At 44.4% G+C, this 14,143-nt stretch overlaps 1 protein-coding gene across 3 annotated transcripts in view; it reads left to right on the top strand.

Annotated features, from left to right (window-relative positions):
- The first annotated feature begins 2,777 nt into the window (after positions 1-2,777).
- The window catches only part of UNC80 (unc-80 homolog, NALCN channel complex subunit), a 122,879-nt gene continuing 111,513 nt past the window's right edge, over positions 2,778-14,143 (top strand). For all 3 annotated transcript variants that reach the window (XM_058809303.1, XM_058809301.1, XM_058809302.1), the window contains exons 1-5: positions 2,778-2,869; positions 4,162-4,210; positions 10,125-10,281; positions 11,149-11,447; positions 13,883-14,006. In XM_058809303.1, coding sequence (XP_058665286.1) covers positions 2,778-2,869; positions 4,162-4,210; positions 10,125-10,281; positions 11,149-11,447; positions 13,883-14,006 — 721 coding nt within the window. The remainder of the gene's footprint in view (positions 2,870-4,161; positions 4,211-10,124; positions 10,282-11,148; positions 11,448-13,882; positions 14,007-14,143) is intronic.

The raw sequence follows: 14,143 nt of genomic DNA, 5'->3' as shown, positions 1-14,143 counted from the left end.
ATCTCGAGGATGTACGCAAATAAATGTTTTTTTCCCTGCATTTAGGAATTCTTCGCAGCTTTGCTCTTGGAAAGGCTGCTGCACAACAGAATGGCTTGACATGCTCTTGAGAGGCTGGATTCTGCACACAGAGTTCAGATAAATAAGATGTGAATTCTTAGGAGTGTGTACAGCAGGGATTGATTAGGAGTGGGAACTTGGAGAGCATAACCATGGAAACAAGTGCAAGGCAGTGAGGTTTGAGCAGCTCCCTGCTCTGAGCACTCCTGTGTGGGGTGGGGGCTTCAAGCTCAGGTTCTGCTCTGTGTCCCCACTCTGTGCTATCCTGCCAGCCCTGACTGGTTCTGGATCAAGGCTAAAATCCTGCTGTGCTGGATTGTAAACAACTGTCTGATGAATAAAGGAGTGATCAAGCAGAATCCTGTGATCTGGAGGCATGTCAGACTCCTCTTGCCTGCAGTGAGAGAGGAAATGGCTGGTTAGTGTCATGGGCATCTTCTGTGACTGAGCAGTTGGCATGGGCTAGGAGTTGCAGTCATGCAGAGCTTTCTCCGCTTTTCCCTCACCTGCTTTGGCTTTTTGCAGTAGTCTTGATCATTTTGAAGAGACTTTTTGCAGTAGTCTTGATCTTTTTGCAGGCAGACTGACCTGTGTTTCTGTGCCAGCCCAAGGTGCTAGTGTAGCCTAGAGAACAGAGCACAGGTGAATTTTCAGGACACTGCTGTTGTCCTACTATGATGGCCTCTCTGAAGATTGTATTTTTTTCCTCTCTCTCCCAACTGTAAGGGAAGGCAAGGGGCTCATTTACAGGACTTTGCCTTTGTAGCATCCGCTGTAGCGTTAGTATTTAGGTGTGGTCAAATGCTAACTGCAAATCTGAAAGTCTTTGCTGCCAGCAGAAATTCAGTATAGAGATAAATAAAATCTTCCAGATGCTAAAATTTCTTCTTCTCTTACACATGCAATTAATTGTACTCACAGAGATACAGATTGCTTCAGCTTTGTGGTGGTAGGCATTGTCTCCAAAACAAGGTGAGAACAAAACTTGTCTCTAGCAACTGTCAAACTTAATGTAAAGTACCTTTGCCACGTCCTGGGTTTAGTGCTGGTCATGGCCTGTCTGGGTTTGAGATCTGCCTCTTTATGCCTGCAGTCCTTGTGACAGAGCCAGCTGTTGATAATGCTTCCTTTGCTCTCTGATTTGTTTTGCATCAGAACTTTAAACCTCTGTACAAATAAAGGGATTTATGTGCCTTTTGTGACTGGCTGAACAGCAACATGCTGCACTCAAATGGCAAGCTTGACTAGAACTGCAGTTCTATTTCCAATTACAACAAAGTAATGATAAACAAAATTCCAACAAATGATTTAATTTCCCCTCAGTGCTGGGCTGTGTAACTTCCACTTGCAAATGGCTTATGACTGGCTATGCACAGAGAGAGTAAGGAAAATAATCCTGAACTTCAAAGCTATTTGTTTCCTCTAAAGAGTCTTCATATAAGCAACCAAATGTCACTTTTTTTTTCTGTGAAAACTGTTTGGGGTGAATTTGCATTGGTCTTTCATTTTATTCTATTAATTATTTGTTGTAGTATACTATCCTCTTACATTCTTAGGTAGAGAAGGAGACCTAATCTGATAGTGCCTGAGAAATATTTCTAGCAAACCTGACTCCAACAAGTGCTTGTATTAGTCAAATCAGTCTGGTGTCTAAATGGAAGCACCAGTAAATCTGCTTTGACTCTTCCCATCCTCTCCATCTCTGCCTCAGCTCTTTGGTGTAAGAAAAATCTGTGGAATAACTACCCCAAAATTCCTCTGTTCCCGCCACCTGTTGGATTAGGCCCTTTTCTGACCCAGAGATGGGGTAATGGAGAGAGATTTAAAAACTTTTATTCTATTTTCAGTCTCATGTGAAGAGTGAGAATGCAGATGTTAAATTCACTCCATCACAATTAGAAGCCAACTATTTCTTAATTACAGTACATGATAAGCGTTTCTTGGCCTATTAGCTTTAGCTATGCCATGCTGTAAATGCCTTAAACCATCTAATCATCTGGAATTACCTCTTGTGGGTCATGATACAATGCATCTTTGATAGTTCTATTTCTCCAAAGTATCAAGTCTTATTTGCAAGGTCATCCTTTGAAACTTGTTTCTAGTTTCATTTGCCTCAGCAATGTCTGTCCCATTCCGTGGCATTTCTAGGTCGGCATTCCTTACCTCAAAGTTTGCATAGAGATGCACACATTATGTGAGCTTTCTTTCCGGCTCCACAAACCCATTTCCCGCAATCACCGACCTGCACTTTCAGGGGGGGCTTGTGCCTTGTTTCCCTTCTCAGCCCATTTGGGAAGGAAGAAGAGCAGATAGGAAGGGGGATAGAGGGAGGGAGGGTCTCTCCCGGCTCGGCAGGCTCTGGGATGCTCCGGGAATGCCTCTCTCTGTCGGGGCTGCCCTGTTGCTGTGCGGGAAGTTTGGCGGGCGGCGCCTCCTCCCGCCGCCCTCCCCCGGCACCGCCCGCTCCGGGCACCGGGAGCTGGCCACAGAGGGAGGTGCTGAAGGCTCGGAGGAAGCCGAAGGACGCGGACATCTTCGCTCCCCCTAATTTCCTCCTCCCTGCCTCCTCTGCAGCCATCTTGCACCGGCGGGGCTGAGGGAGGGGGCGGGCTGCGGGCAATGGAGGGGAGAGGGTGAGGAGTTGCGGGGGCCTGAGGCGGCCATGGGAGATCCCGGCTGGCGCGTCTGCTGAGGCTGCGGCGGCTCTCACCGGCACCATGGTGAAAAGGAAAAGCTCCGAGGGCCAGGAGCAGGAGAGTGGCCGCGGCATCCCTCTGCCCATCCAGACCTTCCTGTGGAGGCAAACGAGGTAAGAGCGGGGCGCTTGGGATGCGGCTGCAACAGGGCACTGCGAGTGCGGAGGGGATGCGGGCTGCCCCAGCGGCGGGGAGGATGCAGTGATTACTGCAGCTGCAATGTGAAGCCGTGAGAAAAAAAACAACCGTGTTTTGTTTTTTTTTTTGTTTTGTTTTTTTTTTTTTAAACTCAATATAGAGCAATTAGTGTGTATCGGCTGTGGGAAGAGGTCTCAAGGCAGCTAAACCTAGAGGCAGTCCCAGGCAGCGTCTTGCTTTGACTTTAAACCCTCCATGTCTGTTTGTCCATGCACCTTTCCCTCCATCCCTGTCCCGTGCTCCCCATCCCCTCCATCCCCCATCTTTAAGAGAACTCATGGAGGAGCCCTTGTAGCAGAGGCAGCATCCCTCAGCGCTGCACCAGACCTGCAGCTGTGCTTCTGTCTGTATTTGCAGCTGTCCTAGAAGTGCAATCTGTGCTGAGAGAGGCCAGCATGCAAACAGAGATATCCAAGTCTCCCCTCATTTCCCAGGGCTGCAGAGTGAGGGATTGGACATGTGTGAGGGGCAAGCTCAATGTACATCTAGTGCTTTGTGTTCCTTCTGAGTCCTGTCAGCCTCTGTCCTAGCAGGATTCTAGATTGAAAACATTGTGGGGGAGGTTGGAAGATTTGAAGGTTGTGGCTCTAATTTAAGGCCTCAGTCACAAAATCCCCTCATGCCACAGCCAGTGTCCTTCAAAATAAAAAAAAATAAAAACTGCAGTAAGGTGACCTGATTATTTTTTTTTTTAATATTTACTCTGATCTCATTCTGGAGGAGAGTGGTAGAGGGTGAATGTTCTCTACATACAGCATACAGGCCTGCACTTCACCATGAGCCTTCCACATCAGCAGCTGTGCAGAAAAAATATTTCATACGGAGCTGGCAAGTTGATCTCTGGCTTAAAATAGAGGCAAGGCAAAGTTTGGTAACATGTAACTAATTTTATACAGGATATGTTAAAAATATTTCACTGAAGTAAAATGGCTGAAAATTGTCTGCTGGAAGATTTTATCCCTGGGAATGTGTGGGCTGAATTAAATGCCTCTTGGCATATCAGGGTGGGCACTTCTTCTGGAAAACATAAAAGCATTTTGCAGATATCATCAACAGGTATCTGAACATAGTTTTGGCTTATGTCTTCCTTTACAATGAGTTTGTCAGCCTTTTGACAACGTTCTGACATGAAAAGAATCCTAAAAATAACTAAGAAAAATACATGTTGATGTACTGGGTCTCTAATGCTGCTTCTCCTTTCTTTCAGTGCATTTTTAAGACCTAAACTGGGGAAACAATATGAAGCTTCCTGTGTGGTATGTACATGTGTCTGTTTTCCAATGCTTGTTGGTCACTGAGTTTTCATGCAGATCAATCTGACCACAGTGCTGATCAGCAAGGTGCTCAGCTTGCACCAGACCTGGGCTTAGTCCATTCAGCTTCATTTTGTACTTCTGTCACATGAAGGATTTGAAATTGTTCCCATACAGAGAATCTGCATATCATGCCCATCTTAAGACAAAACAAAAATAATTCATTTGGATATTAGTAATAAGTATTTCATTAGTAAAGCTGTAGTAATGAAATAAATAATGACATAGACAAACTGAGCTGTGACAGTCTGGGTCTAACCTTGCAGTTCATCCTGTGTGGATGTGCTTTTTGCATGAGACTGATGTAGTTTCAATTTATGATTGCCAAAGGTGCTTCAAGCTTATAATATGGAAAATCTAAACAATATTAACAGGCTTTGGACAATACTTTTACTATTGTGCAACATGGGAAACACTTCTGCTGGAAATTAGAGGGAGCATATCTTATCAGACTTAAGGAGAGGCTATTATGCAGATATAAATAACTATTATTTCTAAAAGTACTTCAAATAAAGCCTCAAGTTACTGCCAAAAAGGAGGAAAAATGAAGACTTGAAGCAAGTTCAAATAAGATGGCTATCTAGAGAACTTGAGAATTCCTTGAATGGTTGCTAGTCTTTGAATTACTTAAAGTACATTAGTCAGTTGCAGCCAAACTTGACAGAGTGGAAAAATTTTGTCTGGACATGTATCTTAATAGTTTAAAGTTCTTAGGTCTCTCTGCAGCAATTTTCTGACTTCCTTCTCACAAGACATTATGCTGGAGAAGCTTTATCTGTTGCTGAGTCATTTTCTTCTAAGAAATCCATAAATTTTTCAGAGTTTTTGCTAGATACCAGATAGAGATAGAGGAGTGCTGGCTTGGTTTGTAGGGGAGTAAAATGTTAAATTCTAACATATGCAGCAGTGATGACTGGTTAATGCCCACTGACAATATCTGGAAAATGGAGCTTGTTGTTTTATGTCCTTTACCAGGAGTGGAGCACCTCTAACCTGGGGCTGTGGCTCCTTCTGTGGGCTCATTCCTGTTGTTATTGGGTAGAGGGGCAGAGCTCCCTGTGATGTGCCTCTCTGCCTATAACTCCCTTTGCTTCCTGCTGTGCTGTTGGCATCAGGTCCCTGAGGATAATTCCAAAGCATCTTTCTTCTGGGAGTGCATACTGGAATTTACTGAGTGTAAAAAAAACAAACTACACCCAAAAAAAACCCTAAACTGTGAGACAACAGAAATTACATGATTCAGCCAAGATAAAGGGAGCTCTGATAGCAGGCATTTTATAAAGATCCAATAAATTTCTACCTCTTGGATGAGGAACTTGATTCTTCTCCGGTTCTTCACGTAGTCATTAAATTATGGTAGAAATTTTTCAAAGGTGGAACTTAGTTTTGAGGAATTTGTGGGTTACAGGTTGAACTGACTTTTGCTGCCTTCTGCTTCATCCTTTTCCTCTTCCTGCTGATGTGCCCATACCAACACGTTCTGTATTATCCAGTGTGACAGCAGTGCTGCGGGCATGGGTGAGACAGGGTTCTGGAACTTGACAGGTTCTTGATTTGTCTTCTGAAACCTCCTGCTAACTATCTAACACCCCTGTATTGGCTAGTGTACCTAAAAATCCTGTGCACCTGTTACTTGGTCTATCCTTTGGTAATTCTCTAGCCAGCATTGCTGTGGGCATGCCTATAGGCTGAGGCTTGAATTCTCCTGCTCTGGTTTGCATTGGTCATGGAGGAACTCAAATGTTTTCTGGAGGATCCTGCAAATTCCAAGTTTCCTTCTTTTCTGGGTTTTGTGGTGGTTTTTTGTGGTTTTTTTATTCGTTTGTTTTGGTTTTGTTTGTTTTTTGTTGTTTTTGAAAATGTAATTACGTGTTTTGATATTATGGATAATTAAAGTATAGCTGTGGAACAAAGTTCAGAAAGAGGCCACCTTTATTTTTTGATCCAGCCAATGGATATGGTTGCAGAAAACTGAATTTCTGTGAGTAAAGTGTTTGGCATCTGTGTTTCACTACTTGTGAATGTTTATATTATTGCTTTGTTTATTAAACAATGGAGCCTTGCCATCACTTGTACTATGAACTCCCAGGTTCCTGGATCTTTCCAGGAGCTCTTCCTTGCTCAGTTTGTGGTGATTGGGAGTGGGGCTGGCCCAGCCTCATCCCCAGTGGGCTACAGCTGTGCAGGACAGGTGAATGCTGTTGAAGGGAACGAGCCATGGAGTGCCCAGGGGCACTGACCAACCCCCAAAGGGAACAGAGGGCACACAGGTGCAGGGCAGCAACAGCAGGGGATAAAAGGCTGGGCTGAAGGACAAGGAGGGCAGATGCTTGCAGCCTTCTAAAGTGACATGATCTTACTCTGTATGGGGTGAAGCTTTTTGAAATTGTGTGGTGATGTTCTGTATCATGGGTGTCTCGGCTGTGGCATGTGCTGTGACAGGAACAGATAGCCTGAAGATGCCTAGACAAGAGGTACAGGACAGAGCAGTGTCCCACAGGCTGATCCTGGTCACAAGGTATTTGGCAGCACCTTTGGTTCTTGGTGGACGTGAAGGTAAAAGGAGAACAGCAGCAGTGGGAAGGCAGCCAGACAAGGCTGGCCACCATTCCCTGTGAAAACAGCTGTCACCACCAGGCTAAAAGGAAAAATGCTTGTGTAAGTGGTCCTGAGGGAGCTGAACACACACACAGCCCTGCTGAAAGGGCCTGTTTCTCCAGCCAAGGCACCAACTTCCCTCACTATCCCCTTGGCAGATGTTCTTTATCTGCCTTTGGTGTGGGGGGGTGTTGCAGGCTTGAGCAAGCCTGCTGTAAGTAGGTAGCTGTTTTCTTAGCTAAGCTGCAGCCCTGAGGCTGTGGCTCCAGACATACCCAGGGCATGACAGTGTCTGTCTTCTGACTCTCAGGGAGCTTTTTCAGACAGTCTCATTCAGCCTTCTTGTTTGAGCATGGAGCTCCTCTCAGCTGGACCAGTGGTTGCTTAGTTCTTGCAGAGTGAAAATTAGGTCTTCTGCCCCTGCAGCAGGTCCTGAACGAGAAGAGTCACAACACACTGAAAAGGAGGCTCAGGAGCAACACAGGACCTTGCATCTTGAGTGTCTGGAGAGAACTCCAGGCAAATTCCTCAGGAAGGCTTGTCCAAAGAACTGCATGTTCCTGTTGGGCATTCAGTGGTTTCCTTACAGCAGCTTTTGTGTTTGCATTTTTTCTGGACACGTGTGGTACTTCTGTGTCAGAAGCTTCTGATCAGATAAGCTATTCCAGAAGCTAATCTTTCATTGTAGTACAGAAATATTTTGCTTTCTGCTCAGGCCTGGAAAGAACAGAAGAATGTGGTGGCTAACCACAAAGGGAAATCTTCACAAGGGCTCTGAAGCCCAAAATGTTGTGATAAATACAAGAATAATTTAAAGATAAAATTGCAAACTGCTTAGCTGCCTCTTGAGTTTCTGAAGCACGCAGACAGTGGGGCAGAGCTTGCAGAAGGCAATTGCTGGGGGACTTTCTACCTAATGCCATTGAGGTACCCAGGAATGAGACCTTGAATAGAAAGCCAGGGAGCAACAAGGTGTTTTCTGCCACACTTCAGAATAGGGTTGGTGTTCCCAGTGATTTCTTTTTTTCCCCTCCCCTTGCCCTGCAAACCGAACAGCTTTGTACACTGTAATAAGGTGTGGGCTTATGGTTTGGCTTCTGTGCTGGAGGTGAGGCGATTCAATGCAGTAAGGGCAGCACTGGTGCTTGGCAGGCCTTTCAGGGAGCTGGTCCTGCTCACACACATGGGTGGGAACTGCTTACCTCTGCACTGACCTTCCTCTTGGCTTCTGTAGGGCTTGGCTTGGCTGAATGAAGGATTCAGTGAGCCCCAGAGCTAATGGAAGAATGGAAATAGGAGTGTTTGGCTGGAGCAATGACTAAGGAGTGGTCCCTGTCCTCTTTTGATAACAATAAGTACAACCTCATGTTTTTCACTGGCTGTTTCAATTTTTGTGGTGTTTGTAACAATGCACCTCTTGTTCTTCTTCTGGGGATATTTTGCTGCTTTGCTCCCTCCTTTTGTTATGTAATAATCCCTTTACTGGGATATTTACTCTAAACCTCTGTCTTTATACTAATGCACTCTCTGTCCTCTATGAATCTTGACTGGGACAGAATCAGGCCTTACAATGGGTACTTTGCTCCCTGATCTGTCTGGGCTTCCAAAGCTTTGGTATCCCTTCATTTTGCCCCCATTTCTGAGCTGATAGGATTGAATGGCAGGAGACTTTTCCTTTCACATGCTTGTGGTCCCCAGCAGATCACTGTAAGGGTGAGCTGAAGCATCCCTTCTCTGAGAGACAGGTTATCCATTCCTGGTGCTGAGAAACACATGTGGCTGATAACATGACCCATGGCGCATTATTTTTGACCAATCCTCAGGAAGCCAGTGTTTTTCCCATGTATTACAGCAAAGCCCTCCAGTTTCAGCCATTTTTGGTCCAAAAGGAAAGTGTATTACATTTTCTGACTGCATCCTGGTGTTTCAAGTAGGTAAGCAGTGTGACCTTCTGCACGCTGGTATTTGCTGGCAGCTCTGGTGGTTATTGTCAGTATTTCGGGGTTCAGTCTGTTGGCTTAGCCCTCTCTAATGGATAGTTGTGTGTTTCTGTGCCTCTGAGAACAGAACCATTTAGTTTACAGCTGGGTGCTGTAAATCTCAAATGGTGTGGCACTGTGCTTGCACCAGGACACCCAGCTCTTGGTAGAGCAGCTCATGTCTGCCCACACCAGCAAACAGGGCCACAAAAACTGAGAGAACAAATGTGCCCAGCTGCTGGCACAGGCAGGAGGATGCCTGTTAGCACAGGTTAGCATGCCATGCTTGGGAGTGGTTGCTCATTCAGGAGAACATGTTTTGACATAATTGTTTTGCTCTTCTTCTTTGTAACCAAATTTATTCTTATTACCACCCCCTCAATTTTACAGGAGAAAAAATTGGTATGACTGGTGTTGCAGGGGAAGCTTTGTGAATCTGGAGTGAGGGGCTTTTGAAGCATCTTTTGGGCGACAGTTTGCCCAGAACTTGGTAAAATTGGTAAACAGCCAATAGGTAACCATGAGGTTAAGCTGATTTATGGAAAGAATGTGCATTGGTATTATCTTTGCTGTAGGTACTTCAGTGAAGGAATATAACTGCACTTGTGACCTATAATGGGATCTTTGTATCTGATCACAGCAACAATTTATTGAAACAGTTGGAGCAGCTAACAGTAAGGAGCTTCCTTAGGGATTTCAGTGGTAGATAGCCTTATTTTGTGTTGGTTGAGGTGGAAATAATGAACTTGCTGCAGCCATCAGCTCTGTAAGTGTTCACAAAACCATTACGTCATAGCTCGACAAAAAAATTTTGTACACGGATTATTTTTTGTGACAGGGTGTGAAAACATTTCCTAAGGCCCATATACCTTTAGTGGTTTGCCCTTTATGTTACAGTAAACTGAAAGAGCATGTGTGTGAAAGAATATGCAGCACTCAGGTCCACAAATACAGGCTTTCCTGGGTCCTGTGACTTCTAACAGGATTAATGGCTTTACCCAGCAGAGCTGCAAGTCTGGCTTCATGTCAGCACTGACTAATATACAGATGATACTTCAATTCTCTTATATTGCAGAAAATATATTTTGTGGTCCATTCATTTCTTAGTCAAGTATGTCCATATGTCTGGTGAGCTTTAGTTGCCGTCTGTATTTTTCAGGGCAAATTTTATAAAATTTTCTTCAGTTGTACAATTAGAGATTTTTAAAAGAGGATGTTGGTGTACTAGAAGGAATATGAAGAAAGAGACATAATGTATTTTTTTCCCTTGGTTCTTTTAGTCTTTTGAAAGAGTTTTAGTGGAAAACAAGCTGCATGGCCTTTCTCCAGCTCTCTCTGAAGCCATCCAGAGCATTTCTCGCTGGGAGCTTGTCCAAGCTGCTCTCCCTCATGTGCTGCACTGCACTGCAACGCTGCTCTCCAACAGGAATAAGCTAGGTCAGTGCTCATGTGAGCTTGTTTTCATTATTGAAGCTATCAGCTAAAATGTGACAGATTGCTGCGCAGGGTGCCAGCACATTGCAAATCCCTAGAATCCTAATTAGTTTCCTCTGGGGATTGCCTTTCTTGATGATTGTCTTTCTCTTTTATGGGAGGATAACCTGTGAAATATTCCCCAGTAAAGTTAGTGGTCTGATGAGCTAGAGAGTCAGAGTAGTTCAATAATATTTTGCTAGTTATTTCCCAGCAATAATAGAACTTATTTTGGCACCCAGCAGGCATGGATTCCTTGGAGGAATATGTATTTCTTTCAAGGCATGCTGCAGTGGTCAGTTGCAGCAGGTACTTTCAATATCTTCAGTTTTTGGGGGTTTTTCTTCCTATTTTTATTTAGACCAATGCATGTGACTCTCAGCAGATAATCAATAGAGGGGCAGATCCAAATCCAACTTACTTTATTTACTTTTGTACTGATTTCAGCAGGAATTTGCTTCCTGAAGCATGCCAGTAGAGAACATGAACAAGAAACAGCTTGAGCACCTTGCAGTGCTCACTGGCATTTTGTCTTATTCAATAAAGTCAGACAAGGCTGTTATTTTCTTTTGGGACCACTCTGTGTCCATGCTGCTGTTCATGCCTTGCAGCTGACGTTGCAGAGACTGAACTCCAAATGCTGGGAAATAAATGGAGGCTTCTGATTTAGGAGGTCTCAAATACAATGAGACAGAATGCTGGTGCTTTTCATGGTAGAATTTTAGTTTTCAAATGCTTATCTGAGAGTTGGATGTCCAGCCTCCAGTGCAACTCTGAGCAGTATCATTAATGGAAACCCTGTGAGATAATTTTATGGATTTTTCCATACAGGACATCAGGATAAGCTTGGAGTAGCTGAAACCAAGCTGCTTCACACTCTTCACTGGATGCTGCTAGAGGCTCCTCAGGACTGCAGCAATGACAGATTTGGAGGAGACAGAGGCTCCAGCTGGGGAGGGAGCAGCAGTGCCTTTATCCACCAGGCTGAAAACCAAGGATCACCAGGGCATCCCCGGCCCAGTGCCGTGACCGATGAGGAGGAGAATAACAGGAGGAAGTTCTTCCAGAATTCCATGGCCACAGTGGAGCTGTTTGTGTTCCTCTTTGCTCCCCTCGTCCACAGGATTAGAGTAAGTGGCACACTGATGGGCTTCTTGTGTGGAGACAGCTCTGGGCAGCAAAGGAATGATTCTGCCTTTGTGGTTATTTAATTCAGCTCACAGTACACACTGGGGTACTGCTGGAAATATTTTACCGAGCTGCCATTGGGAAGAAATTCTTCCAGTGCCATGAACAATGACCACAGCATCAGGCAGGCACAGACAAAAATATACAAAGCAAGCCATTCTTAGCCTTTGGGAATGGCAAAGATCTGTGGCCCCTGTGAAGTCTCTGGGATCCTGAAAACTGCAGAAAGGATTATGAGCTTTAACTTGCTCCAGTGGTTCTCAGCCATTCCCCAGAAAAGCCTTGCTGGGATTTCAGAGATTTCACAGTGGGGCTGCCACTGGGGTTTGTTGTTGTCATTACTAATCATCGTGATGCTAATTAGCAGGACAGTGTTACAAGCGTGGCAGTGGCAAAGGCAATGGAGCATTCCTTTGTTCTGATGTGTGAAGCAGGCTGCAGGCCTCCTGTCTGCTGGGGTTCCTCTGTTAGTTTTAATTTATCACCTTTGCAGAGTGATGTGATGAAAAGGTTTTCTTCATGCTCTGGGAGGCTGCCATTTAGCCTTTGTTTCCAGGTAGGCCTTGAAAAGGAATAGGTCCTTGAAAAAAAGGACTGTATAGTCATGAAGTGATGGGGCTATCTGTTCTAATCCTGCCTTCTATGCTGCAACAGTAGGAAGGAACAGGAGATAAAGGATAATCTTTTGATTAAGGCAGGTAAAAGTGAGACTGGAGAACTAGATTCTTTCTCTACTTCTGCTACTGAGTTCCTGTGCAGTAGTTTATTTATTTAGCTCAGATTGTTCATACTTGTTTAGTAGCTGTCTGTAGGCTACTGGGACAGGACAGAAAGAAATACTGAATTCTTCTTGCACTACACACAAAAATGCAGGCTGCTGTTTGAATAAATGGAATGAAACTGGGGCTAGACCTTGGCTATTAGAGATTGGACTTCCAATCTTTAACATAAATCTTTCTGGCATGTTGTTTTCAAGATGGGGTTAATAACAGCACCTCAAATTTACCTTGAAAATCTCTGAGATCTCTGGAACACTGGGGTGATGAACGCTGAAAAGCCAATTAAAGCATGCACAATTCTGTCATCAAAATGAAGTGCAGGAAAGGAGTTAAATGAGGCATGTAAGTGGTTCACTAAGTGAGCAGTGTCCTCTTGATGTCTTTTAAGACTCAGGGGAAGAGCACTCGCTACCTAATAGCCAGAGGAATGCATGGGCTCAAGGAAATAAGACATGTTTGTATAGACAGACCTAAACTGTTCACTTTCTAACTTATGGGAGGGTTTTTGCCTTCAGCAAAATGTTTTTAAATCAGGCTTTGGGGGCTGCATGTAGTTCTTTAAGTGCATGGCTGTAGGTAGAAGTGTTGGCACGTCACCACAAGCTGGCAGTGCCAAGTGAAAATGCAGTGTCACTGCTGGCAGCTCTGAAAGCTTTGCAAGCTGCTATTAGTAGAAACAGTAATTAAAACCAAGCTTGTGAGTTGATTATGATGAGAGAGCACTGACAGAGGGTGGGGAATAGAAGGGCTGGGGAGCTACAAGCAGTGGGTTCCTGCCATTCCTGTAGCTCTGTCTGCATCATCCATTCCAAATGCCAAGGCTTCTGGGGCTGTCTCAATAGGAGAGCGCTGTGCACCTGAAATTACACCACCAAAACTGCTGTTACCATGTTTGTTTGCCACATGGGGGTAGCTGGGGCAGTACTGACACCTGTGTCTCCCAATGTAGATCTGACATGAGGTCAGCTAAGTGCATAGCTGCCCCTTGATCCTGCTAATATTGACTTGTGTACTAATTTATATGATTTCAGCTGCTTGCCTATGTAAAACAAGGTTAGCACAGGTGGAAGTAGTACCAGTGTCCCTATGTATTGACAAGTTCAAGTACTAACAGTGCTAATGATAACAATAATGTGTTACCAGTAATGTGTACCACTACTTCATAGTAATCTTTTACATGTTTCCTCAATTTCTAAATAATGCTTAAATATTTAATATTCTTTTGGGGAAGAAGTTCAAGACTTAGAGTGTAAATCCTAAAGTTGAGCTTGAATACTAAAAAAGTGGTTATGTATAATTAAAAGGGATACTTTGTAATAAGAATGGCCTTTTCTCTTACAGTTTAATGTCCAGGGAAAACCAGGGTTCATTGACTAGGATAGAAATTTCCCTTGAAAAAAGCCTTTGTGTATTTTTGGACTGTAACTTCCCTGTGATTTTTTACTAGCTGTAGTTGACATGTATAGAGCCTGCTGAATGCTGTCAGTAGCCCTTGAGTTAGCCTGTACTGACTGGACAGCTGCACATGGCATCCCTTCTTTCTTGTAAGACATGACAGGCTTTGCAGAGTGGAAACAGCATTCTGTTTTTCTCCTTAGGAGTCCGACCTGACGTTCCGGCTGGCTAGTGGCCTTGTCATTTGGCAGCCAATGTGGGAGCACAGGCAGCCTGAAGTTTCTGCCTTCAATGCTCTTGTGAAACCCATCAGGAACATCGTTACAGGTCTGTGACTTTGCTGTGCTGGTGGAGCTCCTGAGATCTGGCAGAGCTTTGCCTTTGTTTGCCTGGTGCTGCCCTTGCATTCTGTACATGGAGGAATGTGTTGATCCTGCAGGAGCTAGTCAAACCTCAGAGTAGTT

This window comes from Ammospiza caudacuta, chromosome 8 (genome assembly GCF_027887145.1).
Source record: "Ammospiza caudacuta isolate bAmmCau1 chromosome 8, bAmmCau1.pri, whole genome shotgun sequence".
Lineage (NCBI taxonomy): Eukaryota > Metazoa > Chordata > Aves > Passeriformes > Passerellidae > Ammospiza > Ammospiza caudacuta.
This window is presented reverse-complemented; position numbering and strand designations above follow the sequence as displayed.